The 24645-nt window shown below is 31.6% G+C and overlaps 1 protein-coding gene across 1 annotated transcript in view; it reads left to right on the forward strand.

Moving 5' to 3' along the window:
* The window catches only part of TBC1D32 (TBC1 domain family member 32), a 174437-nt gene that overhangs the window by 103149 nt on the left and 46643 nt on the right, over nucleotides 1-24645 (forward strand). The window contains exons 24-27 of the mRNA XM_011358802.2: nucleotides 5942-6064; nucleotides 7162-7270; nucleotides 8071-8164; nucleotides 22115-22240. Coding sequence (XP_011357104.1) covers nucleotides 5942-6064; nucleotides 7162-7270; nucleotides 8071-8164; nucleotides 22115-22240 — 452 coding nt within the window. The remainder of the gene's footprint in view (nucleotides 1-5941; nucleotides 6065-7161; nucleotides 7271-8070; nucleotides 8165-22114; nucleotides 22241-24645) is intronic.

Below are 24645 nucleotides of genomic sequence, written 5' to 3' on the forward strand. Positions count from 1 at the left end.
CCTATTCTGTACACAGCAGCCAGAGTGATCCCATTAAAACACAAATCAAATAATCTCAATCCTATACTCAGAGGTTTTTCATATCATCAGAATGAAACCATACTCCAGTGATTTCTCATATCATTAAAGAAAAACTTCACAATGGCCTTACAGAGTCTTCTGTGATGCGGACCTCCAATATTATTTTGACCTCATCTCCTAATATTTTTTCTTTGCTTATTCCTTTTCAGCTACATGGACGGGCCCCCTTACTGTTATTCAAGCATGCCCAGGCATGCTCTCACCTTAGGTCCTTTGCTCAAGCTGTTTGTTCTGCCTAGAACACTTTTCCCTTGGATTGCTCCATGGCATGTTTCCTCATTTCTTTTAGGTCTTTATGGAATTGTCACTTTCTTGGTGAGGTCTTTCCTAACCATCTTATGTAATACTGCATGCAGTGATCCATCCCCACCACCCTCTTGTTAGAACTCTGAATTCACTTCTCTGCTTTAGTGTATCCATGCTGTGTTTCGTTTTAGTTTTTAACTTTTTATTTTTTTCATTGTCTGTTCCCTTCCTCTAGTATTTTGCCTTCCATACAGAACTGGGATTTTTGTGCATGTGTGTTTAGTGATGTATCATCAGCACTTAAAACACTAGTACACACTTAGTAGGTAGTCAATCAATATTAACATTAAGTAAATTTAATTTTATGTCCTGGGTGGGATGGCTTCCAAATAGTTTATCATCTTCTAATAATGAACATTATTATCTCCTTTCAGATAGTATGCCTCTATTTTTTTCATCTTCTTTGTATTGGCTTAAACTTTAGAACAATGTTAAATAATAATGGACAGTTTTGCCTTCTTCATGACCTTAATGGGAATGTTTTTCATATTTGTGCTTTTAGCTCTTGCCTTGAGATAAATTTGTTTTGTAAATCAAATTAACCTTTCTTTAATTTATTTAGAATTTTTTGGAGGATAGGGAATAGAGAGTGAATGTCGACTCTTAAATAAAGTAGCTTTTAACCATCTGGTCAAATGGTTATATGGTTCTTTTCTATTGTGTATTGATGTCATGAATTACATTAGGAGATGTTTTCATACTAAACTGTCTTTTTCTTCCTGGAATGAATTGTACTTTGTCACACTATGTTGTTCTTTTAATTTACTTCAGGGTCAAATTTGCTAAGCTTTATATTATTCTAAGTAAGATCTTAAAAATCTTACATAGTTTGTTAAAGTTTCTATTTACTCTCTCTTTAATGAGAATTTGGTTCAAGCATGTATTTGCTTTCAGAGTTGCTTCAGTTCATCTTGTATCATCTCGATGTCCATCTAGATCCTATAGACCTTTCTTTTAAATCATAAACTAGAGGACACTGAGGGTCATTTTCATTACTTGTTTACTGATTTAATAACCTAAAGAAAGTAGGAAGGTCACTAGGTTCTCTCTAAATCTTCGTAACCTAAAGCCTTAACTGAATTGGTGACAATTTGATCCTTCCTGTTTTTCTAACAAAACATCTAGAGTCATCCTTAACATCTTTCTTTTTCTTGCTCCACATATTCAGTCCATCAAGAATTCCATCTGCTCTTGACATAATTTTAAATTCCTCTATATATTTGAGTCTATATCTGGATTTTCTTTTGTTTATTCATGTGTTATTACAACACTTTAAAAATATTACAGCTTTGTAATATGGTTTAATATCTGATAGTTATAGACCTACCCCCAGTGTTATTCTGTTGTTCTGCTAGTATTGAATGTTGTAGTGGATGTGTCTGAGAACAGTTTGATTTCAGCACCCCCCACCCACGTGTATACTCATTCTTTTAGTGAGTTAATCTTTTTCCCTGATTACCCCAATTGTTCTTTTTATACACTTAAAGTCTGATAGCTTTACTAGGCTCTATCTCTGTGTTGACTCTTTGTTCAATTTACCCTAGGACCTGTTGTACACTTTACATACTTAGATTTGTGGCTTCTTTTCTCTCAGTATTTCTTGACTAATATCTTTAAAGGTATACTAAGAAATCAGTAATTTAAACTTTTTATTTTCATTGTATTTTCCATACTTTCATTCTGTTTCCCATACCATTTTATAATGGTTTTAGCAGCATCTGCTCTTTTTTTTTTTCTTTGCTGTTTCCAGTTGCGCTTTAATTTTTATGACAGGTTGTTTTTATTTTATTTTATTTTATTTTATTTTATTTTATTTTTTTTATAGTTCTTAGTTCTGCCAATTCATGTTTTATTTTTTCTAGTTGTATTGCTCTTTCTTCCCTGTGCTCTGTTTTGTGCAGAGAGCTTAATGGAGATTATTTCTTTATTAAACTGTTTTTTTTTAATTGAGATATAATTGACATACAACATTGTATACATTGTACAACTATTGATTTGATACATTTATATAACTTCTTTTTAATTCATGGAAAATTATTTGGTCATAGTTTTCAAGTGTTCGATGGAAACTGTGTGTGTGTATATGTGTGAGTGTGTGCGTTGCCTTTTTTTGTGCTGTCCCCGCTGACTCTACCAAAGAGGTAGTCAGTTTTATTTATTAATAATTGTCTATAACCTATAACCAGTAATTAATCATTGGTTTGTCTGTGACTCCTTGTTCCATCTTGTTCCTTCTACTAGTAAGAATTACAGTAGGACCGGGGACCCTCTTGCTGTCCTTTGTTCCATTTCCACTGTTGCCAAAGAGGGTTAGGTTTTTTCATCCTGAGTATACTCTTACTTTTGAAAAAAAGTTTTGTTTTTATTTAGAAATTAGTTTTTCTTTATACACACACACACACACACACACACACACACACACACACACACACACACACACATATATACACACATATGTATACATATATATGTGTGTGTGTGTGTGTATCTAAATACTTGACAGTCTTATTTTACATTCTTTTCACATTAATGGCAGCCATGATATCTTTTCTCAATTTCTTTACCTCTGCTTGCAGTATTTGCCCTATTTTAACTGCCCTTACCTGCCCTTCAACTCATTTTGGCTAAAATTTTTGGTACTATGCTATGCCTCCACCCCTGCTCAATCCTCGAGGTTACTTCTAGGATGAGAAAAGGGAAATGTCAGTTTATGCTGTCATCTTTAAACTAAACATTTAAATATTCTTTTATTTTGGTTCCATTTTATTGTATCTAGGAAAGTATTTTTACTTTAATAAACTAAGTATGGAACATTTCTCTAAATTGATAATAGTAGGTTTTCTCTTAGTTTCATATGCATTTGATTATTTTTGTCAGGTTCTGGGAAATGATATTGAATTGCCAATTTTTTCTCTCTGTGGATGCTACTGAATAAGTAAAGCATCCAATTGCACCCAAATTAAAATACCTTAAAAGATATACAGTGAGAAGTATGTTTTTTTTCAGTCTCTCAGATCCCTCTCTAACTTCCGCAGAGCTAACATATAAAAACAAATACGTATTTATATGTGTATCCAGATGTTTCTCCAATTTTATTCAAGTGATTCCACTATGTACAACCTTTATGCCTCTTTTTTTTTTTTTTTCACTTAACATTGTCTTGGAGATAATTCCTTATCACAACATATATAGCTGCCCCGTTTTATTATCTGCATAGTATACCACTGTAAAAATGTACCCCAAACATTTAAACTTAATTGTTATAGATGGACATTTTTTTTTGCTATTATGAACACACTACAATAAATATCCTTGTATGTAGGACCCTGTGCTCATGTTTGAATATTTCTCTAAGAAAAATCACTAGCTGTATAATTAGAAAGTTGGTTTCTTCTTGAATCCTCTATGTCCTCAAATGCCACGTTTCAGAGAAGCCATCCCTCACTTCTTAGTCTACCATAGCCACCCAATGTTCCCTTTCCCCTTCACATTATCTTTTTTGATATACTTTTTATTATAGAGTTGTTAAACATATAAAAACAATGAGCAGCAGTATAATGAACCTTCTATGTACCCATCACTCATCTTTATCAGTTAACATTTTTTTCCAATCTTGTTTCACATCTCTCTCCCTTCCATACATAGTTTTTCCTTAAGTATTTTAAAGCAAATTCCAGATACCACGCTGTTTTACCTATAAACAATATAGTAGTACGTCTAACAGATAAAGACTCATTAAAAAAACAAAAACAAAAAACAAACAAAAAAATCATTACCTCCATGTCATTGTTATATCCAACAAAATTTACACTATTTTCCTGATCTCATATACTACTTATCATGTATTTTCTTGTTCGAGTCCAAATGCACTTTTCCATTGTTTGAATCACGATCAAAACAGAACCTTCATATTTGCTTGATATTTTTTTTTAGATTTACAACTTCCTTTATTCCCTTTATTATTCCATTTTTTTTTCTTGGAGAAATAATACATAATTGTGTATTATTTTCTAAATTCTGGTTTTGGCTGACTGTTTCTTCTTTGCAGTAGATTTTAAAATATTTCTCTGATTCTCGTATTTTATGTAAATTGATAGTGAGATATCTAGGATTGGTTAGTTTCCGGTTCTGTTTTCTTGGCAAGAATATTTCATAGGTGATGCAGTTTACATCCTCTTGCATCACAATAGGAGCCACAAGATTTTTACTTGTCTCTCTTTTAGTAATGTTAAGATAGATCAGTGTATTAGGTGTTCTCAGCTTTATCTGAATGTTATAAAATTAGCTGTTGACATTTCACCTAATGAGCATTTCCTGGATTGGTAGCAAAACGATTCTGTCATTCCTTCTGTAATTATTACTGAATTAAAAGTGGTGGCAATTGCCATTTTTATGGATTTGCTAATGTTCTTTAACTAATTTTTAAATTAAGTAGCTGTTGAGAAAAAAAATGTATTTCTAGAGTTAGATAATTTTAAAGAACTGGATTAAAAGTTACTTATGGTTTTAAAATAATATTTTAATAAAAACTTTTGAAGTCAATTACTATTCAAATTGATTAAAAATGTATCTGAAATAGCTATGTTATCTTTTTTAAATTTTTTTATTAAAATTATTGAGATGACATTGGTTAATAAAATCAAATAAGTTTCAAGTATACAATTCAACAATACCTCATATATATTGCATTGTGTGTTCGCCACAAAAAGTTAAATTTCTTTTCATCACCAGATATTTGACCCCTTGTATCCCTACCTTCCTCTCCACTCCCCCCTTCCCCTTGGTAACTACTAATCCATCGTCCATGTCCATGAGTCTGTTTGTTTGTCATGTTTGTTTGTTGCTTTCAGTTTTACATCCCACACATATGGTTCTCAACTTTTTCCATCTTACTTATTTCGCTTAGCATGATTATCTCGAGATCCATCCATGTTGTTGCAAATGGCAGTATTTCATATTTCCTATGGTTGAGTAATATTACATTGTATATATGTACCACATTTTCTTTATTCTGTCTTCTATCATAGGACACATCAGTTGCTTCCATGTCCTGGCCACTGTGAATAATGCTGCACATAGGGGTACATATATCTCTGCGGATAAATGTTTTCAGGTTTTTTGGGTAAATACACAGAAGAGAGATTACTAGGTTATATGATAATTCTATTCTTAGTTTTTTGAAGAACCTCTATAATGTTTTCCATAGTGCCAATGTGCCATTTTACATTCCCATGAGCAGTGTATAAGGGTTCCTTTTTCTCCACATCCTCTCCAGCATTTGTTATTACTTGTCCTGTCTATGATAGCCATTCTAACAAGTATGAGCGGGTATCTCATTGTGGTTTTAATTTGCATTGTATGAGTTTTTTATATATTTTGCACATAAGACCCTTATTGGAGGCATTGTTTGCAAATATATTCTCCCATTCAAATGGTTGTTTCTTTGCCTTGTTGATGGTTTCTTCAAATTTGTATTTCTATATGTAGGTATTTGAGATACCAAGAAAGCCTCTAAACTTATAAAATCTACTTTTTATTTTTTCTCTTTATGTAGGTTATTAAGTGTTATATGCTGTAATCTAGACATTCTTCTTCTATTAGAGGCTCAGTATCAAGTATCTGAAATATTACTAAATGCTCAAGAAGAAAATATCATAGAGACCTCTGAGAGCCACAGGTAAAAAAGCCTATTAAGACATGATAATAACAGCAATTTGTTTTTTGTTTTTTGTTTTTTTTACCAATGCTCTGTTAAGACAGTAATTTTCTATATAGTTCATTTAATGTTTTTTTTCACTATCTGAATTCAATAGATTTAAATAACAGAGTAACAAGCAATTAAAGCATAAATGTCACAGAAAGATAGTGACAGAAGAAAATATCACAGAAAGATTGGGGAGCACTTGCAGAGTACTACTTTCTAAGTTTTTGTTCAGTTTTTTGTTTTGATTTTTTTTTTTTTTTTTTTAGTTAAGCCCTGAATTTTTAAATTGTTGCATGAACGTGTATCACCTTTAAATTCAGTCTGCATATGTAAGATGATCCATTAAATGAAATGTTTGATTTGGTGTCTCTTATAGAGGATCTCTTTGCTTCATTTTCTTAATTATATTAATTATAATCATAAATTCTGATTATTGCAAAATGAGGTTATGGTCATATCTTGATAGTTTTTTTCTATTAATATAACACACTTGCCATTACCTCATTTGGCTGACATTTACTGAATGTAAATTCAATGGTGGCATTGTTTTTGTGTCTGTAATTTTCAAAAAAGTATGTTTCCATTATATATGGGTCTTAGAAAATTACAGAAGATAAGGCACATTGCTCAGTACTCTAGATTTGATATAGAAGGATGATATTAACAGCTACAGGAAGTGTGGAGCTGCTTAAAAGCAACATGTAGGTTTTGAATTTAAGGCACTGAGTCTAGAACTTAAGGGAATATTGACTAAAAATGTGATAAAGTCATTGTGAAAATAATGCCTGTCTTAACCTCATTTCTTTAAATGCAGTCACATTTGTCAAGGAAATATTATTTTATTAATCCCATTCTTCTCATTATAAAAATTATATCTCTGTCAAGTCTTTGCTCTCTAGCAAAATTAAGATAAAGAATGAATTTAGTTCTTTTTAAGTAATATATTGATAATCTATTTTCCAAACTTTTCTGTAGAAAATTTTCTGCTTTTTCTCTTTACATTTCACTGATTTGATTTTTAAATTCTATCCAATTAAAGAGATAACAAAATTGATATATTTATTGTCCAGGAATTTTATAATTGATGGCTTATCGGTGGAGAGAAATCATCTTCTTGTTAGAATGAATCTTATTGGTGGGCCAGTGGAACGAATTTTACCTCCTAGGATACTAGAAAAGGTAAGTGGGGTAAAGAAAAGGAGAAAATATTTTTCTGATACATTTTGAAGAAACGTAGCCAAACTCAGATGATACTAAACAACAACTTCTAAATGTCTACATGACAGAATTGAACTTTTATTACTAGAAAAACTTTAGGATGCAAGTAAATACTTAAACAAAAATAATATTCTTCATAGCAGGGAGTCATGAGTACAAGTTTATGTTGTAGAGTAGGGTATTCTTTTATTAAAAAGTTGTCAAACTTGTGTCTTTGAATTTTTTACTTTTGATGTCTTTCTCTTTCATAACACCTAAATTTTATTAGATTAATCTTTTGTATTTAATTGACAATATTATGTACCTCTCCTTCCATCAACATTAATAGTTTGGTTTTCTCTCAAAGGGTTTAATTTTTTATTGTTATTTTGTACATCTTGCTGTCACTCTGGGATGGATGAGATAGAAATGATTGACAGCATAAGAGAAACAATTTTGTAAGCAATGTAGGAAATACAAGTTTCTTTTGAAGATCATAGTTTTCCTTTCATGAAAAAAATACTAAAGCCATTATTATCAGTCCTAGTTACTAGAAGAAGTTGCCGTATATTCGTCTTCGCTGCTTATTTAATGTTGTTTCTATTTCATTATTGTTCTCCATTAAAGCAAGATCGTAATATCAAATAGTTTTTGGTTAGGCTACATCTCTAGAATTTTTATGAAACAAAAGCCAATTTCAATGAATGACATTTCAGAAAGCCTTAAAATTCAATAATATTTTTAACTACATCCTAAAGTCATCTATCTTGCTTCTTTTTTAGGGTGATGATCCATATCCTTGGCCAATGTTTTCATCATATCCTTTACCAAACTGCTATCTGTTGGAAGTTCCAAGAAATGCTGATCTAAAACAAGGTAAAATATTTGCCATCAAACACCATGTTATTTTAGTGCTTTTGTTATAGTTTTAAAAGAAATTATTAAGAAAAGAGATTAATACTGTTTTTCACTCAGCTTGTGTACATGAATATATTTACACCTATTTCTTTGTAAGTCTTCATTTATTTTTGTTTTATACTAAGCTAATATTTGTTGATGCCAAATAATTTTTTTCAGAATATCGCCCTCTCTCTCTCTCTTTTTTTGGTTTGAAAAAGGAATTATATGTTTTTTTGATAAATTCTAGGCATAGAACTTTATTCAACAGAGTAATATTTTTTAGTATCTGTATGCCATACGTAAGTCCTATGTGCTCAAGACTTGAAATATAAACATAGTATACATTATATAAATATGATGAAATAAAAATTCATATATTCAACTTAGAGGAGTTTATGAACTTTTAGAGAATATATTCAAGTATACAGATAATTGAATAGGAGCTAAATAGATGAGTGTGTAGCCTGCTAGATTAGCACATAGGCAAGAAAACCCTTCCAAGAAAATGATGTTTAAAGCAAGTTATGAAGTATCATATCAATATGTGTTTGCTGGGTGATAGAAGAATATTTTTGACCTAAAAAACAACAGAGGCAAGAAGGAGCAAATTATATTTAAAGAACTGTGAGTAGTTCAAGGATGCCTGAGATTTGGAATGCGAGGGCAAGAGTCAGCAGAAATAAGACTAGACAGGTAAACTAAGTTCAGATATAATGCTAGCGTAGCTCAAGTTTGGGTGTTTAGACTTCTTCATAAGAGCAATGAAAATTCAAACAGTTTTTAGACTAGAGCATTCTAAGATAAAAAATGAAGGTATATGATTAAGCTATTCATTAATTTGAGAAGTTAAATCTTATATCTGCATGAATTCCTTTATAATACTGTCAGCCTTGCCTTGGAAAGAAATAACAAAATCGATTTCACAAAGGTTATATTCTATGAAGTGATTGTTGAAAAATAAGATTTTTTTCTTCCATATGAGACTTCATATGTCATTTACTTTTCCCTGCATTTATTTGATGCAAAACAATCATTAGAGGCCATCAATTGATATCCATCATTTTTATTTCTATCCAGTGTTTGATGTACACATTATGTCTTACAATTGCATAAGCAAAGAAATTCTATTTTTTAAAATCTACTTAGAGGTTAGGGAAAGAGAAAAAGCATGAAGGAGCTTTTAGTTTTAATATTTGTCTTTATAAAACACTTTACAAATTTTGCCTTTGTATTTTTCTCTGTGTAACCTAATCTATTGCTGTTAGAAATGTTGGAATGATATTAAGTACTTTTCAAGAAGAGACTCTTGAGAATATAATTCTGGTCTCTTTTCTCACTAATTCATATCTTTCATTTAACCCAAACTGTTTTCAATCTCTTACTCTCATGTTTTCCTACATTAATTTTTAATCAGTCATTATAGTTTGCCATTTTCGTTTTAGGTTTTGTAATTTATTTGGTCACTCATTCCTTTATTTAATACATTTCTCAAGTATTGATTATCAGGTGCTTCACTAGGCATTGGAGATAAGATAATGTATAAGACATGGTCCATTCTTGGTGCCTCAACCCTTTTCCTTGTTACGATATAATGTTTTTACTGTTTCTCTTGGAAACAAATATCACTTTATTAGTTTTTTAACAACAGATTTATTATCAGTTTTATTGTGTTACTGCCACATTTGATAATTTGTTTTTTCAAAATGGTTTAGTAAAAAAAAAAAAAAAAAGACTTATTTTAAACTGAACAAGCTAGACAGAAATCAAAAAGTAAGATTAAATGGACACTTCTATGAGAAGAAAAAAATATATATTATCAATTCCTATGAATAGGTGCTCAGAAGAGTATACTTTTACTTCCTGCTCTATTCTTATAAGTGATTTGAAAAGGGAATAATAGCTTCTCTGTCTAGGGCAGAAGATAACTGCAGAATGGCTATTAACCTCAGTGGGCCCATATGCTGCCAGGCAGTCATACAGTGTGCCACAGGTTCGTTTACTTTCCTGGTCTCTTAGATGACTGTTTTTAAATCTCTCATCAAATAGTCCTCATCTCTTCCCATCCCTTCTGTCAGGTGATAACTTTGTTTCCTATTTTACTGATGAAATAGAAATAGAAAAAGTTTCAGTGTGCTCCTGATACATATTAACTCACAGCTGCATCTTTGCAAATTTAGGTTTTCTATCACTATTGATAAATTGTCTTTGTTACTTACAGAAGCCAGCTTCTTCATTTGTATACTACATTATGGCCTCTTCTCAAAAATATTGCTTCTAACAGTTCTCTTTTCCTTCTTTCTCTCTCTCTCTCTCTCTCTCTCTCTCTCTCTCTCTCTGTCTCTCTTTCTCTTTCTCTCTCTGTCTCTCCGCCCCCCTCCCTCTCGCGTTCTCTCTCCCTTCTTTCTTCCTTCCTTAATTCTTTATTTCTTCCTTTCTTCCTTCCTTAATTCTTTATTTCCTTTAGGGTGCCGGGGAGAATTTCCACTAGATTTTCCATAAGCCAACAAGAATGCAGTTAATTCTTCTGCATTTAAAATACTTTCTTTTGAACTCATTCCTCCCTCACTACAATCCCATGTCTGTCCTTTTACTGCAGAATTCCTTGAAGGAATTGTCTAATCTTGGTATCCCAGTTACCCTCTTTTCATTCTTTCTTGAAGCCATTTGAAAGCTAATCAGACTCTCACCGTGATTAATCATTCCACCATGATTAAGTCTACGGGTCAGATCTCAGTCCTCATCCTCCTAGATAGAGCATTATCACTTAGCATTTTTGATCCTTTCCTCTTTTTTGGAACACTTTCTTCACTTGGCTTTCAGAAAATACATTATCTGATTTTCCTCCTGCATTTTCATTGTCTCTTATTGGATCTCTCACCTCTCTCCAGCCTCTAAACTTTGGAGTGCTCCAGGCTTCAGTTCTTAGTTGTCTTCTTTTTTTTCCAGTTGTACTTACTCTTGGGAGGAACTCATTTAGTCTCATGACTAGAATACTGTCCAGCATACTGATGGCTCTCAGATTTCTATCTTTAACCCCTATCTCTACCCTGAACTTGATTCTCATATATGTCTACTTGAAGCCTCTGCCAGGAGAGTTAATAAGCATATCAATCTGAAGTCTGAGATAAACTTCTGATACTCCCTCAAAATCAATCCCTTTGGTATTGTTGCTCGTTTCAGAAATGGCAACTTTGTGCTCTAACTTCTTTAGACAATAAACCTGAAGGCATTCTTTTACTCCTGTCATCAGACCCCACATCTAATCTGTCTTCATATACTCTTGACTCTACTTATCCGAAATAAACCACTTTCACTCATCCACTACCACCCTCTTCTTTCACCAGGATTATTGCAGTAACCTGCCAACTGTTCAGTGTGTTCGCAACACAGCAGCTAGAGTAGTGCTGTTGAAATGTGGGTTGGATCATACTATTCCTCTAAATGAAACCCTCCAGTGGCTTCCCTATAGCTTTACAAAGTTCAACACATTTGTAACTTTCTTTTTGTCACATTTTCTCTTTTAGTTTAGTATAATTTCAAGCCTTTTTAATTATTTAGATATTTTTCCAATGTATTGAACAGCAACTTCCATTATCTTTCTCTTTGTCCCTAAAACATCAAATGTTTGTATAAAACAAATTTTCTCAATTCAATAGCAGTACCTAATAACTCCTCCTAATAGTAATAGTCTTGAGTTTAATATTTGTCTTGTTAAGCAGAAGGTCGAAATACCAGTGGGTTGCCCAGAAGGCACCTCAGGAAGTGATTTTATGTAGATGCATTCTGAATCAAATATTAATAAAATGTGTCAATTGGATATTGCTGATGTGTCACTGATCCTATACTCATAGTAGGATGGCAGAAAATGAGAGAGGTAATCAGAAGCATGTCTGGCTATTCATTGTACCTAAGAGAGTACAGAGATGATGTCACAGTGAACTCAATGAGAAAAATGGAACCAAATGGATTTCTAACAGGTATAAAGCTAATTTGAAAGTAATATTTCGATTAAATATGGGTCAGTAAATTAAAATGCTATGTTTAAGCTAGTAATATTTTAAGCCACAAATTACTATTTTAAAGGCAAGAGTTCATGTGTTTCTCATTTTGCTTTTTTGATTCAGAAGTAAAGACTCCCTGATTCTGATAGGTGTTATTTTAGTTGTCATTTGCAGGGCAAAATTTTGGGATATCATTTCATTGTTGTGGAAAAAAATCACTTCAATTGTATGCACATGGTGACATCTTTTCTCATTTGCCTCCTGGCTTCTAGATTCATCTTCCTTGCTACAGTTAGCATCTCCTCATCTGTTAAATTGCCTCTTGTTAGCTCATCGGCATCAGTGTTAGTTGTTAGATGATTTATTTTCATCCATAAATAAGAATCTTGAGACATATCTGCTTCAGTTATTTTTCTTTGTGTACGTTTATAGGGTCACCATATTAAAATGTAAAATCCCTTTAAAACCTACTGATTAATATTATCTACATAGATGTATATTTATACATATATGTGTATATATGTAAAAGTATATTTGTGTGTATATGTGCCTATATATGTCACATATCTCAGCATATATAAACCATATATATATAATCATGTATAAATCATCTTACACACATGAAAAAATTCTCTTCCATGTGGTAGAAATAACTTCTACTCAGAATATCATCTCTCTCTGCTACCTGAGATTTTGGATAAATAAGAAGAAATGTGTTAATGCAATAACTTATTGTTACCTGTGCAGAAGATAGGAGGCAAGGGGAATGTAAAAAAGGGAGTTATACAGTGATTAAAAGCAATATTGGTGGCATATCAGTAGATGTTAAAGTGAACTACCAGAAATTGACTCATAATTCCTTTCCTATATAAAGCAGGAAGATTATGAGGTAGCAATCTGTTTTGATCTAAGCTAAAATTAGATCTCCCAAGAGTTACTGTTACATCCCTAATTGACCAGTCTGTTCCACTCATTCAATTTTGGTATGATCAGGCTGGGGATTTCCTTCTCTAAAGAGGAAGGTAAATCCAGTACCTCCATACTTGAGAAATAAAAATGGCTTGAGGAATTGGATAGCATAGTCTGATTATTGGAAGCATTGGAGACATCTCAATAAAGTGAGACATTTGCTCCTCTTACTTCCCTTTCTACCATCCTGCATTCATTTTATTTATTTTATAATTATGTTCAGGCTGAATTATAAAATAATCAGCAATCTGGATTATGTCTGTATTCTGTGTACCTGAGTATAGTCTCGTCCCTGGATATCTGTGGGAGATTGGTTTCTGCATCTGCAGATACAGAAGCCGACTGTACTGTGAAATTTCTATCTTTATCCAGAAACTGTTTGGATTTAAGTTTACTCAGCTGGGGCTCTTATCTTTAAAGTAGAGAATAGTGGAGAGTTTTTTGTTTCTCTGTTTGTTTGTTTTTTGGTCATTGCCTGTATGTTTCTGCTACTCCTAACAGGGCCAACAGAATAGCAGAAGCAAAGCACTGATTTGCAGGGTCACTAGCAGCCAGGCCACGTGGCATCAATTACCTTTCTTTGATCTTAGAAATTCAAATGGCTCATCATTGAGAGCTTCAGACATATTAGTAACTCCTAATGCAAGTGAATTTCTCAGTGCTCTTAGGAACTCTTCAGTAATCACTCTATCCATGTGTCCCTCCAGAGGCCCTTCTCGACAGGTTACCTCCCTGGGGATTTCTACAAAGTAAATAGAGAGTGATAGCTAGTGAGAGCTACCCATATAAACAAATGTGTTTCTTTTTCATTCTTTCATTTCCCTTGCCTTTTATTTCATCTCATGTCTTTTATCTTTCTATAGTAATTATCCTACATATTCTGTATCAACTAAAAAAGAAAAAAGAACAGCTTGATTGAGATAAAATTAACATACCATATACTTCACCCATTTAAAATGTACGATTCACTGGGTTTTAGTATATTCATAGATAAGTACAACCATCACCACAGGCAATTTTAGAACATTTTCATCATCTCAAAAAGAATCCAGTTCTCTCTTTCCTCTCTTCTCTCATCCAGCACTAAGCAACCTTTAATCTACTTCCCGTCTGGAGAGATTTCTCTAGGACTTTCATAGGAATGGAATAATGTAGGATGCAGTAGTTTTTGACTGGTTCATTTCCTTTGGCATGATGTTTTGAAGGTTCATTCATGTTGTAGCATGTAAAAGTACTTTTTCCTTCCTAAAGTCAAATAATATTCCACTGTGTGACTATAACAGAGTTTGTTTATATATTTGTCTGCTGATGGACATTTGAGTTGTTATAAATAGTGCTGCTATAAATGTTCCTGTACAAGTTTCTGCGTGAACATGTTTTCTTTTATCTAGTGTGTATGCCTGGGAGTGGAAAATTTGAGTTATATGGTAATTCTATGTTTACTAGTTTGAGGAACTGCTTCACTGTTTTCTAAAACAGCTGCACCACCATTTTACATTCTCACCACAGGGTATGAAAGGTCTGACTTCTCCACATCATCATCATTTTTAGTGATCTGAATTTTGATCCTAGCCATCCTGGTGGATGTGAAGTACTCTCTCAGTATGGTTTTTGATTTGCATTTTTCTGATGACTAATAATGCTGAGCATCTCTTCATGTTCTTATTGACCATTTGTTCATCTTCCTTAGAGAAATGGCTGTTCAGATTCTTTGACCATTTTAAAATTGAATTATTCATCTTTTTATTATTGAGTTATAAGAGTTCTTTATATATTCTAGATACGTCTTTTGTCAGGTATACGATTTGGAAACTTTTTTCACATCTTAAAATACATTAAGTTTATGTCTCTGGGCCTTTGCTCTAGATGTTCCCTATTCCAGGAGTACTAATTTCTACTCTTCACATAGTAGTTTCTTCTAAACCTTTTGAACTTAGTCTGAATTTTTACATTAGAAATGTTATTTCCACATTATCTAAAATATACTTCTTCTCTTGCTTATTACTCTCTGGCTCCCTGTTTATTTCTCGAACAGCACTTATTTTACTATAAGCTTATATATTTATTTATTTACTGTTTGATGCCCTAAAATGTAACCTCCATGAGACAAAGATGCTGTCTGCCTTATATAGTAGGTAATAATAAATATTTATTGAGTGAACAAATGAATTTCTTCTCCATTTTTTTTTCCCACCATTAAACTCTATTTTCCAAATCTTTGTCAGTGGACGTTGGGAATTCCTTCTAGGCTAATCTGAAGTTTAGAAATTTTATTCATATCTGGGGAAACCTCTGATCTGACTCATTCTTTACAGCTTGAATAGCTTTGCAGTTAGAAAGCTCCTTGAGCTTGATTTGTGGATATACTTATTTTATCATTTACAAAGTGGTTCTTCACATTTTCATAGCACATAAAAGGTATGCATTACTAACATAATATCTCATTTTTTCAAAAATGAAAAAAAACAAAAAATTCACAGCCTTTATTCTGTGAATACTTTTAAATTTAATCTTTTTATAGCTTTAAGTATCTTTACTTCACTGCTTCTGTACTGCATTTCTTTTTATCTGATAGCAAATTGATTTTCTGCCTGGCAAAACATTCTCTTTCAAATACTACATAAAAGAATAAGTTCTATGGTAATCATTCCCTTTAATGAAATGCACTAAATAATATTAAAATCTTTATAGATTGTTTAGATATTTTTAATTGGATATTTTTAAATGATATTATTCCTATATGAGAAAACATAATTTTCAAGTTCGTAATATGTGAGATATAAATATCTTTCTTTTTTTTTTTTTTTTGCCTCATTGTGAGTAGTTTTTCTGTCTACAAATTAAATGAGGAAAGGAAGAAGGATATCATACAAAATTCAAGCAAATCCAGTTCGAACTTGCTTTTCACAGATTGTAAATTTTCAGCTCTGAATGAATTCAGTACAAAATATGTATTTAATCATTAGGTTCTGTGTGTTGATCACATACCTGCGAGGACCATATTATGTTCTTAGGTAAAGACTATGAATCTAAGCAACTATAGTAAATCTATATTATTTGCATAAATTTGATGCTTTCTAGAAACACAAGTGAAAATACAAACCGTTGGCAATGGGAAAAGCTTTTTGATAGGAATTATATGTAAGCTTATTTTAAACATTTTATAGTTACCAACTATTGTTTACAAAAAGTTAATTTTTGCAATATATTTTCATCAATAAGGAAACAAATATTAATAGATAAAGTTTTTAAATTAGAAATGGAGCTGAAAGACAAGAGTACCATATTTTCTGTCTCTGGAGTTACGCAATGTTCAGTGAATGAGCAATATAGTTATGAGTTTTGTAGTTACATTCTTATGATGCCAACATATTTTATCACAGTTCTCAAATCATGCTGATATGACTTTAAATTATGTGCATTAAAAGATATTGAAATTTAGACTTTTCAATTACAAATACTTTTATTTTTTCACTGGAACAATATCCTTATTCTATCAAGACAGATTGATTGATTTTATTGAATAAATTTTCATGTCCTTACTGGGTTTAATTCTTTATTCATGGTTGCTGCTGCTTGTTGACACTGATAATTTCTGTCTTTTCAGACATTAAATCCATGCCCATGACCTGATGAATTATCTTCATGTCTTTTTAATTTACAAATGGGATGACAATCCATTATATAATTCTAATATTATAGATTCAAAATTAGAATACACATAATATGTAGGAATAAACTTTTTAAGAGAAGAGGAGAATTAAATGCCATGTAATGGCAATTGCATTTTAATAAAAGACTGAAAATTGCCCAATTAACAAATGACTAGACTGGATTACCTTAATTACTAGTTTGATAAATCATGTAAGATTTAGGATTACCACCCTTTCTCCAATCTACTAAAAATAGAATCTCTCAGGAAAAATCATGAAAGTGCTTTGAAAAATAGTATGGTGTTATATAAAATGTAATGAAATGTAATGATAGCTGTTGTTCTGATTTTAAAAGCTGGTTCTATTATGTGTTACACATATAGTTAGTCTACAAATATGTTTGGTGATGAATTCTTCCTTTTATCCAAGTCTTCTCTAGGCCTTTATGTCGAGTCGAACATTTTCTCGTTCTTTTTTCTTTCCTTATTATTCCTAACCTTGGAATTAAGATTGATTTTCTGCAGGTAAAAGTAAATGACTTATTTGACATCGTCCTATTAACAGAGGAAGCTGAGAGTATGAAATTATGGTTTCTTTCCAATGTAGTAAATCTTGAGCTGCAGCTGTCGAGATACTTAGTTTAAAAATCAAAATAAGTATCTTCTTTTGAATAGTAAAACTTCTTATTTCCATGTACTTATTACTTTGATATTTGAAACAAAAATATCTGACAATCAGGGGAAATGAATCACCTGCTAGTTTAGGTGCAGGTGTTAAGGGAAAACTAACCTCATTTTTTGAAGACTCTTCATTGATTTCTTGAACTATGCTAAATGCTTAATTATCGCATATTAAAGAAAAGTAAAAGTAATATAATTCCAAAATGAGGAGTGATCTATATAAAATAAATAATTTCATGTTTTTAGACCACATAGTTCAAACAAAATAAAGATGTGTAAGAATGCAGATACTCCCAAATTTAGAGAGGTACAGAGAACTAATATAAAGAATTTAAGCATCTTTCCAATTGTTTCTTGGATATATAGAATATCAACCACTCCAAAGTCTAACGTTTTTTATAATAAGAGTAAGCTGAAATGACTATGTTAACTTATATGGGAGAAGAGAAGAAGATAAGCAGAAACACAAATGGAAAGCAAATATTCTACAAATAAGCTTCTGGATAATACAAGGGTGACTATCTAAGCTTCACTTCTATTGGAATCTGCTACTAGTTAGTTTATGAAATCTCCCATTTATTTTCTTTTACAGAATCTGTTTTGATATTCTTTATACGTGGGCTTTGATAATTACTGACTGACATCTTACGAAAGTACTGAAAGTTTTCTGTGTAAATAGCAGATATTCTTTGAATTTATATTGAGCTTACATTTTTCCTCCCCTTGAAATTTCCTCTCCCCCAATTTATAATAATCTTATAATTGATGTAAATTTTTTATATAATAATCTTTTTGAGAAACCAATTATACAATATCCTCAAGTATGAAAAGATTATAGTGCTTACCATAACAAAGTATTTCAGAGTTTAGATATGAAACATTCCCAGCTGTGATTGGTGAATTTTGTAAACACAAAGGTTGATGTTTCCTTTTTTAATTTTTTTTTTAATTCTTTCAGCGGTAGTAAGGAAATGAATTTAAAATAGATTTTTTATTTATCTTCCAATTTTTCATAGCTCTCTATAAATCATAATGGTATGAAGGAACAGAGAGGAAGGGCATACCCTTCTCAATCTTACTCCCTAGACTGACCAAATCTTTCTTGAGAAAACAAAATTGTAGTTTTCCATGATGACTTCATAGCTAGATATATAATTGATATACTGAAACCTAATTGATTATACTATACTGTCTCTAAAAATAATATTCTGTGGTTAAATGTATGTGAAAATGGTTATAAAAAATAAAGTGTGAGTTAAGAAAGGGATTATTCAGTCAATATATAGACTATCAATCTTGGTTATTCCTGGTGAAATATATATATTGTTTATTTGTCCCTAAGAAGTGAATATTCATTTTATTACAGGAGACTGGATTGTACCCAGAAAGCATTAAGAATCTGATTAATGAGGATCTGAAAAATTTATACTTTAAAACACTTTATTATAATGTAGATTAGAGTTCATAGAAGTGAATCATTTTATACATGCACATATTCTGTTTTGTTTTTTGTGTGATTATAAACATAGAAATTTTGGTACACATCAAATTCTATGTATCCTTCATATTCTACTCACATAGTCATTAAAGTTATCATATTCCTATGCTGCCATTTCTATGATTCCATTTTCCATGTACAAGGGCCTTTGCTGAAGAAACACCATTGGCCCTTCTCTGGACATTCACACTTATTCTACACAAAATTAGGTAAGAATAATGTTTGGTAGGTGAATTTGGGAGAAGAAATGGAAAATCTTGGAATAGCCTAGTTGTAGGCTCTACTTCCAAGTTAGCCTATCTTTAGGTCATATTCATACTTTTTCTAATAATGAGAAGTCAAGAAAGGCCTTAGGTTGTTGGTCATTGTCTGCAATTGAGTAGGTTGTTTAGATCAGGAGAAACATTTATAAATCCATATGGCAGCAGATCCAAGTAACGGTGTCTGATTTAGTTTCAGTACTCATACTGATATTTTGAACTCCATTTATCTACTCCTGTCTCCTTTTCAGTTGACCTCAAATTTGTAGGAGGACATGAAGGAATTTTTGTTCCCCTCAAACACAATGATATCGCAGATATACATGTTTTTTAATTAACATTACATCAAATTACTACATATTTTTAACTGTGAGGAATGCAAAGTGAAAAGCTCATACTCACACTGATGGTTGAGGGATACTGTAACCAAAAATATACAAAGAAAACAAAGTTGTCTCTCTAGGAGTCTTGTAGTCATGGTCTTCTGCTCAACAGTTCTCTGTTGCCTCAAATCCAGTTTCCAGGTATCTAAACTGGGCCCTTCAGCCCTTCCACCGATTGGTAGATACAGATGTATACCACACCTGCTGCATTACTGGTGTTTACAATCATAGTGCCTCATGCTCTTTTCCTTAAAATGAGGTGATGAAAAAACAAAACAGAATAGCAAATGTGAAAGGAGAGAAGAGAACAAGACGAAAGTGTAGACCAGGAAGAGGGGATAACATAGAATTTTAAAATAGGTAATTTATGGAAGAGCTATATGGACATCCTCTGTTTGAAGGAGGTAGTAGTGGTTATAAAAGACAAAGTTACACATGGGTAGAAAAGATGACATAAAGAAGGAAATAAAGGTGAAAAATAAGCAACCGCATTTGTCTTTGCAATCTTGTGCCAATGTTGATTCTTACTAGGCTCTAGAAAGTTGGTTCTGGGCAATAAGGAATGCAGATGTTCTAAATGGAAACTACACAAATTCCATTTTAAGTCTTCTACCTAATTCATATCAAGATACATTCAACATTAAAACTTTGCTATTAAAAATTTTCATAATTTTCAACAAAATTTTCAGCTTTGATATTCTTGAGTTTAGATGAATAGATTTGAGAGTTTTTATCAAGAAGAATCATTTTTCCTTTGATTTAATCAGCTTAGTTTATCTATAGCTATTTCTTCTGATTGAAGCTATTTATGAAATGTTAGATCATTCTGATTTTGATATGCAAAGAGAATATATAACATTAGTACTAAATATCAGAATTACACATTTTTTCAAGGAAACAATTCTTTCTGGTTTATGTATATATTTGTGTGAGTATGCATATGTTTGGTATATTTATTTGTATACTTATGTGTTTGTGCAAAAGAGCTTTAATATGAGAAGTCTTTTTTTGGTGACCTAAATGTCATATAGGGAAATAATTACATAAATTGTGATTTATAATTTAATCATATAATTTTATATATTATAACCTTGAGGATACATAGCTGCTTTTTAGGGCTAAATAAAACCAATTTAGATTATAGGAAAGATATGTGTATCTTGATGACACTTTTGTAATCTATATCTGTATGTATGTATACACATATATACACATATATACACTCACTTTTTTTTTATATACTTCATGGCATGTAAGTTTCATGGGCAAATGACCTTCACTGTTTTGATTACTGTGGCCAAATAAGAGGACCTTTATACCTACTTATTGAATGTAATTTTACAAGGATTGGATAGTAAATTAAAATCAAAATAGTTCTGTATGGTAGAAAGGTTAATTTTTAAAATGTGTAAGAATAAGGACTTGTTTTCTTTATTATAATTATTTTAAGAAAAAAGTAGAGTTGGTTGAAACCCTTTATTAACCCTCAAGTTGAAAACTGCTATTTTTCTGGTGAGATTCATTAGCCCAAAGTATAGCTTAAGTGAGTGTATTTTATAGTATTAATGTTCCCAAACCACATCTTTGGGCAGAAGCAATCAGGCCTTTGACCCTATATTTTTAAAAGGTGATTTTTCCCTTTTTCTTCACAAAATCTCCTTCCAGGAAAGTGATAGAAATGTGAATTCATATTACTACCTATGCCCTCTATGCTCTTCTCTTCTAGAAAATAAGAGAACATCTTTGCTTTTCTCACTCTTGAATTTTTACGTATGTATGAGATAGCATATGTATGTCTATATGTATACGTGTATATCTGTTTTTAATGATATGCAAATCCTGATTTAATATATTATTTATAGATGTTTCCTAATACAAAATCTCATGGGAATAAAGTAAAATGGAAGGTTGAAAAGTCTCATGGGAATACAATTGAAATTAAAATGGAAAAATAAAATTAGATAATAGCTGCCATGTATTTATGAAATTGCTTAGAAAGAAAAGTTATGTTAGTCATACTCTTTCACCGCCAATCATTAATTTCAGTATAATGTTCTAAGAAAAGGAAAAAAATGATTGTTTAGAGATTTTCTACATATATTGCTTTCTTTTTGCTTTTAAAACAATTAATAAAATTATATCTGAATGTACATGAAGAACGAGTAAAATGTTCACATAGTCTAGCAAAATCTTAAAGCCCAGGCTGTTTACAAAATTAAATACTTAGTAATGAGTCATGGTGTATAAAAAAATAATAGTAAAGAATCATGGTTGTAAATCAATCCATTTTAAGAGCTTTTAATAAATGTGATAAATAGCAAATAATGGTATAAGATGTAATTGAAGAAAGCTGTCTGTTTTTCTTTGAAAACCATGTACTGTATTTTTTTCAGAATTTATAACTTTACATGCTTAACATTAATACTTATTTTTTAGTGTATCTAGTATGTCTTATGATAATACATGCTATCATTTTTATTAGATGATGATCTTGAAGAACTTTTATTACACTTCAAGATGTCTGATAAACAAACCGAGTGGATAGAAAACTGCCGCAGACAATTTTGCAAAATGATGAAGACCAAGCCTGATACAATCAGTGGAGGTGGTGAGTGCATTGTTCAATTTTTGTGGGTTTTTTGTATGAAAATTATATTAATAGAGGCTTTGTTTCCTGAGGATTACCAGCATGTCTAGAATACATAATACTAATTCCAGAAGTCCATCGACTCTTGAGAAATTTGTGATTCTGGAGAACAAAAATTAAAATCTGCGAAACTACCAAGCCTTTTTTTTTTTTTTAATAACTAAGAGGTCTTGGTAAGCAAAACCGAAACACTGATTTTCCCAGGTAACAATTTGCCTTGGTTTCGCCACCTTTCATCTGAATATACCATACTGCTATATTTATGGAAAATTTATTGATTTTTTTATTGACAGATAACTTGAAATTCTGTCATATCCAGTCAAGTAAATTTAGTGACTCCTAAGGATATTTTGTTTTGAGGGAATGGCTGTATTTTGTAAATTAGGAAACAAGTTGTTTTATATTCAGATATTTAAATGTACATTCATATCCTAAGATCATCACTTTTTAATTAACATTATTTTGAGTAGAGGAGGTCTAAGACAAAAGTTCTAATGTCAATATAAGCTAGATTTCTTGAAAGCTATAATTTGACAGTAACTGTCTTATTTTATCAGCCATACTTTTTGGTTTTCTTACGTGTATCATTATTTATGTAATTAAAAGTGGGAAATAATAAGATTTATATGTTATAAGTTGTTGTAGTTATATTTTAGAGAATAACATATCTATAGATAAGAAATCAAACATTATTTTCAAATTTTAGTGTAAAATGAGCAGTTAACTTCTACCCTAAAATATTTATGAAATATCTACCATGCATATATATTTATCATTGGTTACATGATAAATATAATAGAGAGTATTTATAATAGAGAGTATTTAAAATAGACTGTCAGTGAATTTTGCACATACCAAAAGATATAGAACAGGTTGAGAAAGAAGCAGTTTGGTAGAATGTTTAGTTTAAACACAATAAGTATCTATGTAGTTTCTGAATTTCCTCTCAACAGGGATAGCCATGAGACAGAAAATAAATAAATAAATAATCACCTGTTCTACAATTATCTGTTACTGTAAAACAGGACAAAGAAGTAGAACTTTACTATTAAAACTGTGTTCCATTTGGAATTTTGGGGTACTTCCCACACATGTTGACCTCAGTTATTCATTATCCTAGTACAGCATCCACTGTTAGACTGCCAGCTACTTTCCATCCTAGATCTAGACCTCTGCCCAGCATGGTCTAGTTGTTTACATCAAACTGTGTTACTCTTACAGCAATTTTATAAGCTCTTCTATATTTTATGGATAAGGAAACTAAGGCCTGGAAATTTTAGATAATTAGCCCAGTTCACAGGGGCCGAGTCAAGAAATGAACCCAGTCAACTCGACACCAAAACTCATGCTCTGTATTACTTTGCTATACTGCCTCTTTGCACCTCCTCTTTAGTGCCTAATGTTTTACTCATGAGAGGCAAGTAATATTTATTAAATAAACACAGCATTATACGTACTGGTTTATGTAAATTATGATAAAATTTTTAATATCGCTCATATCTTATAACACTTATTTCCTGTCTGTAAACTAAGGTGAACTAATTTTGTGGGTAAGCTCAATACATAAATATTAAACAAAGTTGTGTTTTTGTGAGGCAGGCATGCTTATTTATATATTTAGTGTATGTACATACACATGTACAATATGGCTCTGTAATGTGGTTCAACTCAGGCTATAAGTATAAGCAATCTACAGCCACCAAGAACCTAAGATTTTTGAATTATCATCACTTATTCTGCAGTTTCTCCTTAAAATCTCTGTATATGGCTTTGCAATGAATAGTAAACACCATGTACATTCATTAATAGTTTTCATATAATAATGAGTGAATGAATTAGTTATAATGTTTCTATAAATTATATAGTCTGAATCCAAAAGGAGGTAGACAAAAGGAAACTCAATTAATAAGAACTTATAAGGAACCTACTTGTTGACTCATTTTGCTCCCCTTGTGGGCAGCTGCCGTCCTTTGTGCTAATGATAAAGAGGAGATAACTATCCATCAGTAGTCTCAAAATGATTTAAATCCAGGCCATCTAAGCAGTTTCCAGCAGAGAAAATTTCCGGCTTTCTGAAACTTGGGCTTCCAGTATTTCCAGAGTTTTTCTTCTAGGCTTTCGGTTTATAAGAACAGGTGAGACAACGTGATGTACAGTTACATAATATTCCTGTACTCACTTGTAAGGAGTCCCTGGAGGAAGCAAGACTCTAAGAGTCTTTCTTTAAGCGAGACTCTGATTGACCTCTAGTTTCTCTTGAATCTACTAACCTGACCTCTTGATTTCTATCTAGTAATGAATCACTGGGAGAAGCAATAGATTATATGACCCAGAGCTCACAGGCTCAAGTTAATAGAACATTGTTC

The sequence above is a fragment of the Pteropus vampyrus genome, unplaced genomic scaffold (assembly GCF_000151845.1).
Source record: "Pteropus vampyrus isolate Shadow unplaced genomic scaffold, Pvam_2.0 Scaffold43, whole genome shotgun sequence".
In the NCBI taxonomy this organism is placed as follows: Eukaryota; Metazoa; Chordata; class Mammalia; order Chiroptera; family Pteropodidae; genus Pteropus; species Pteropus vampyrus.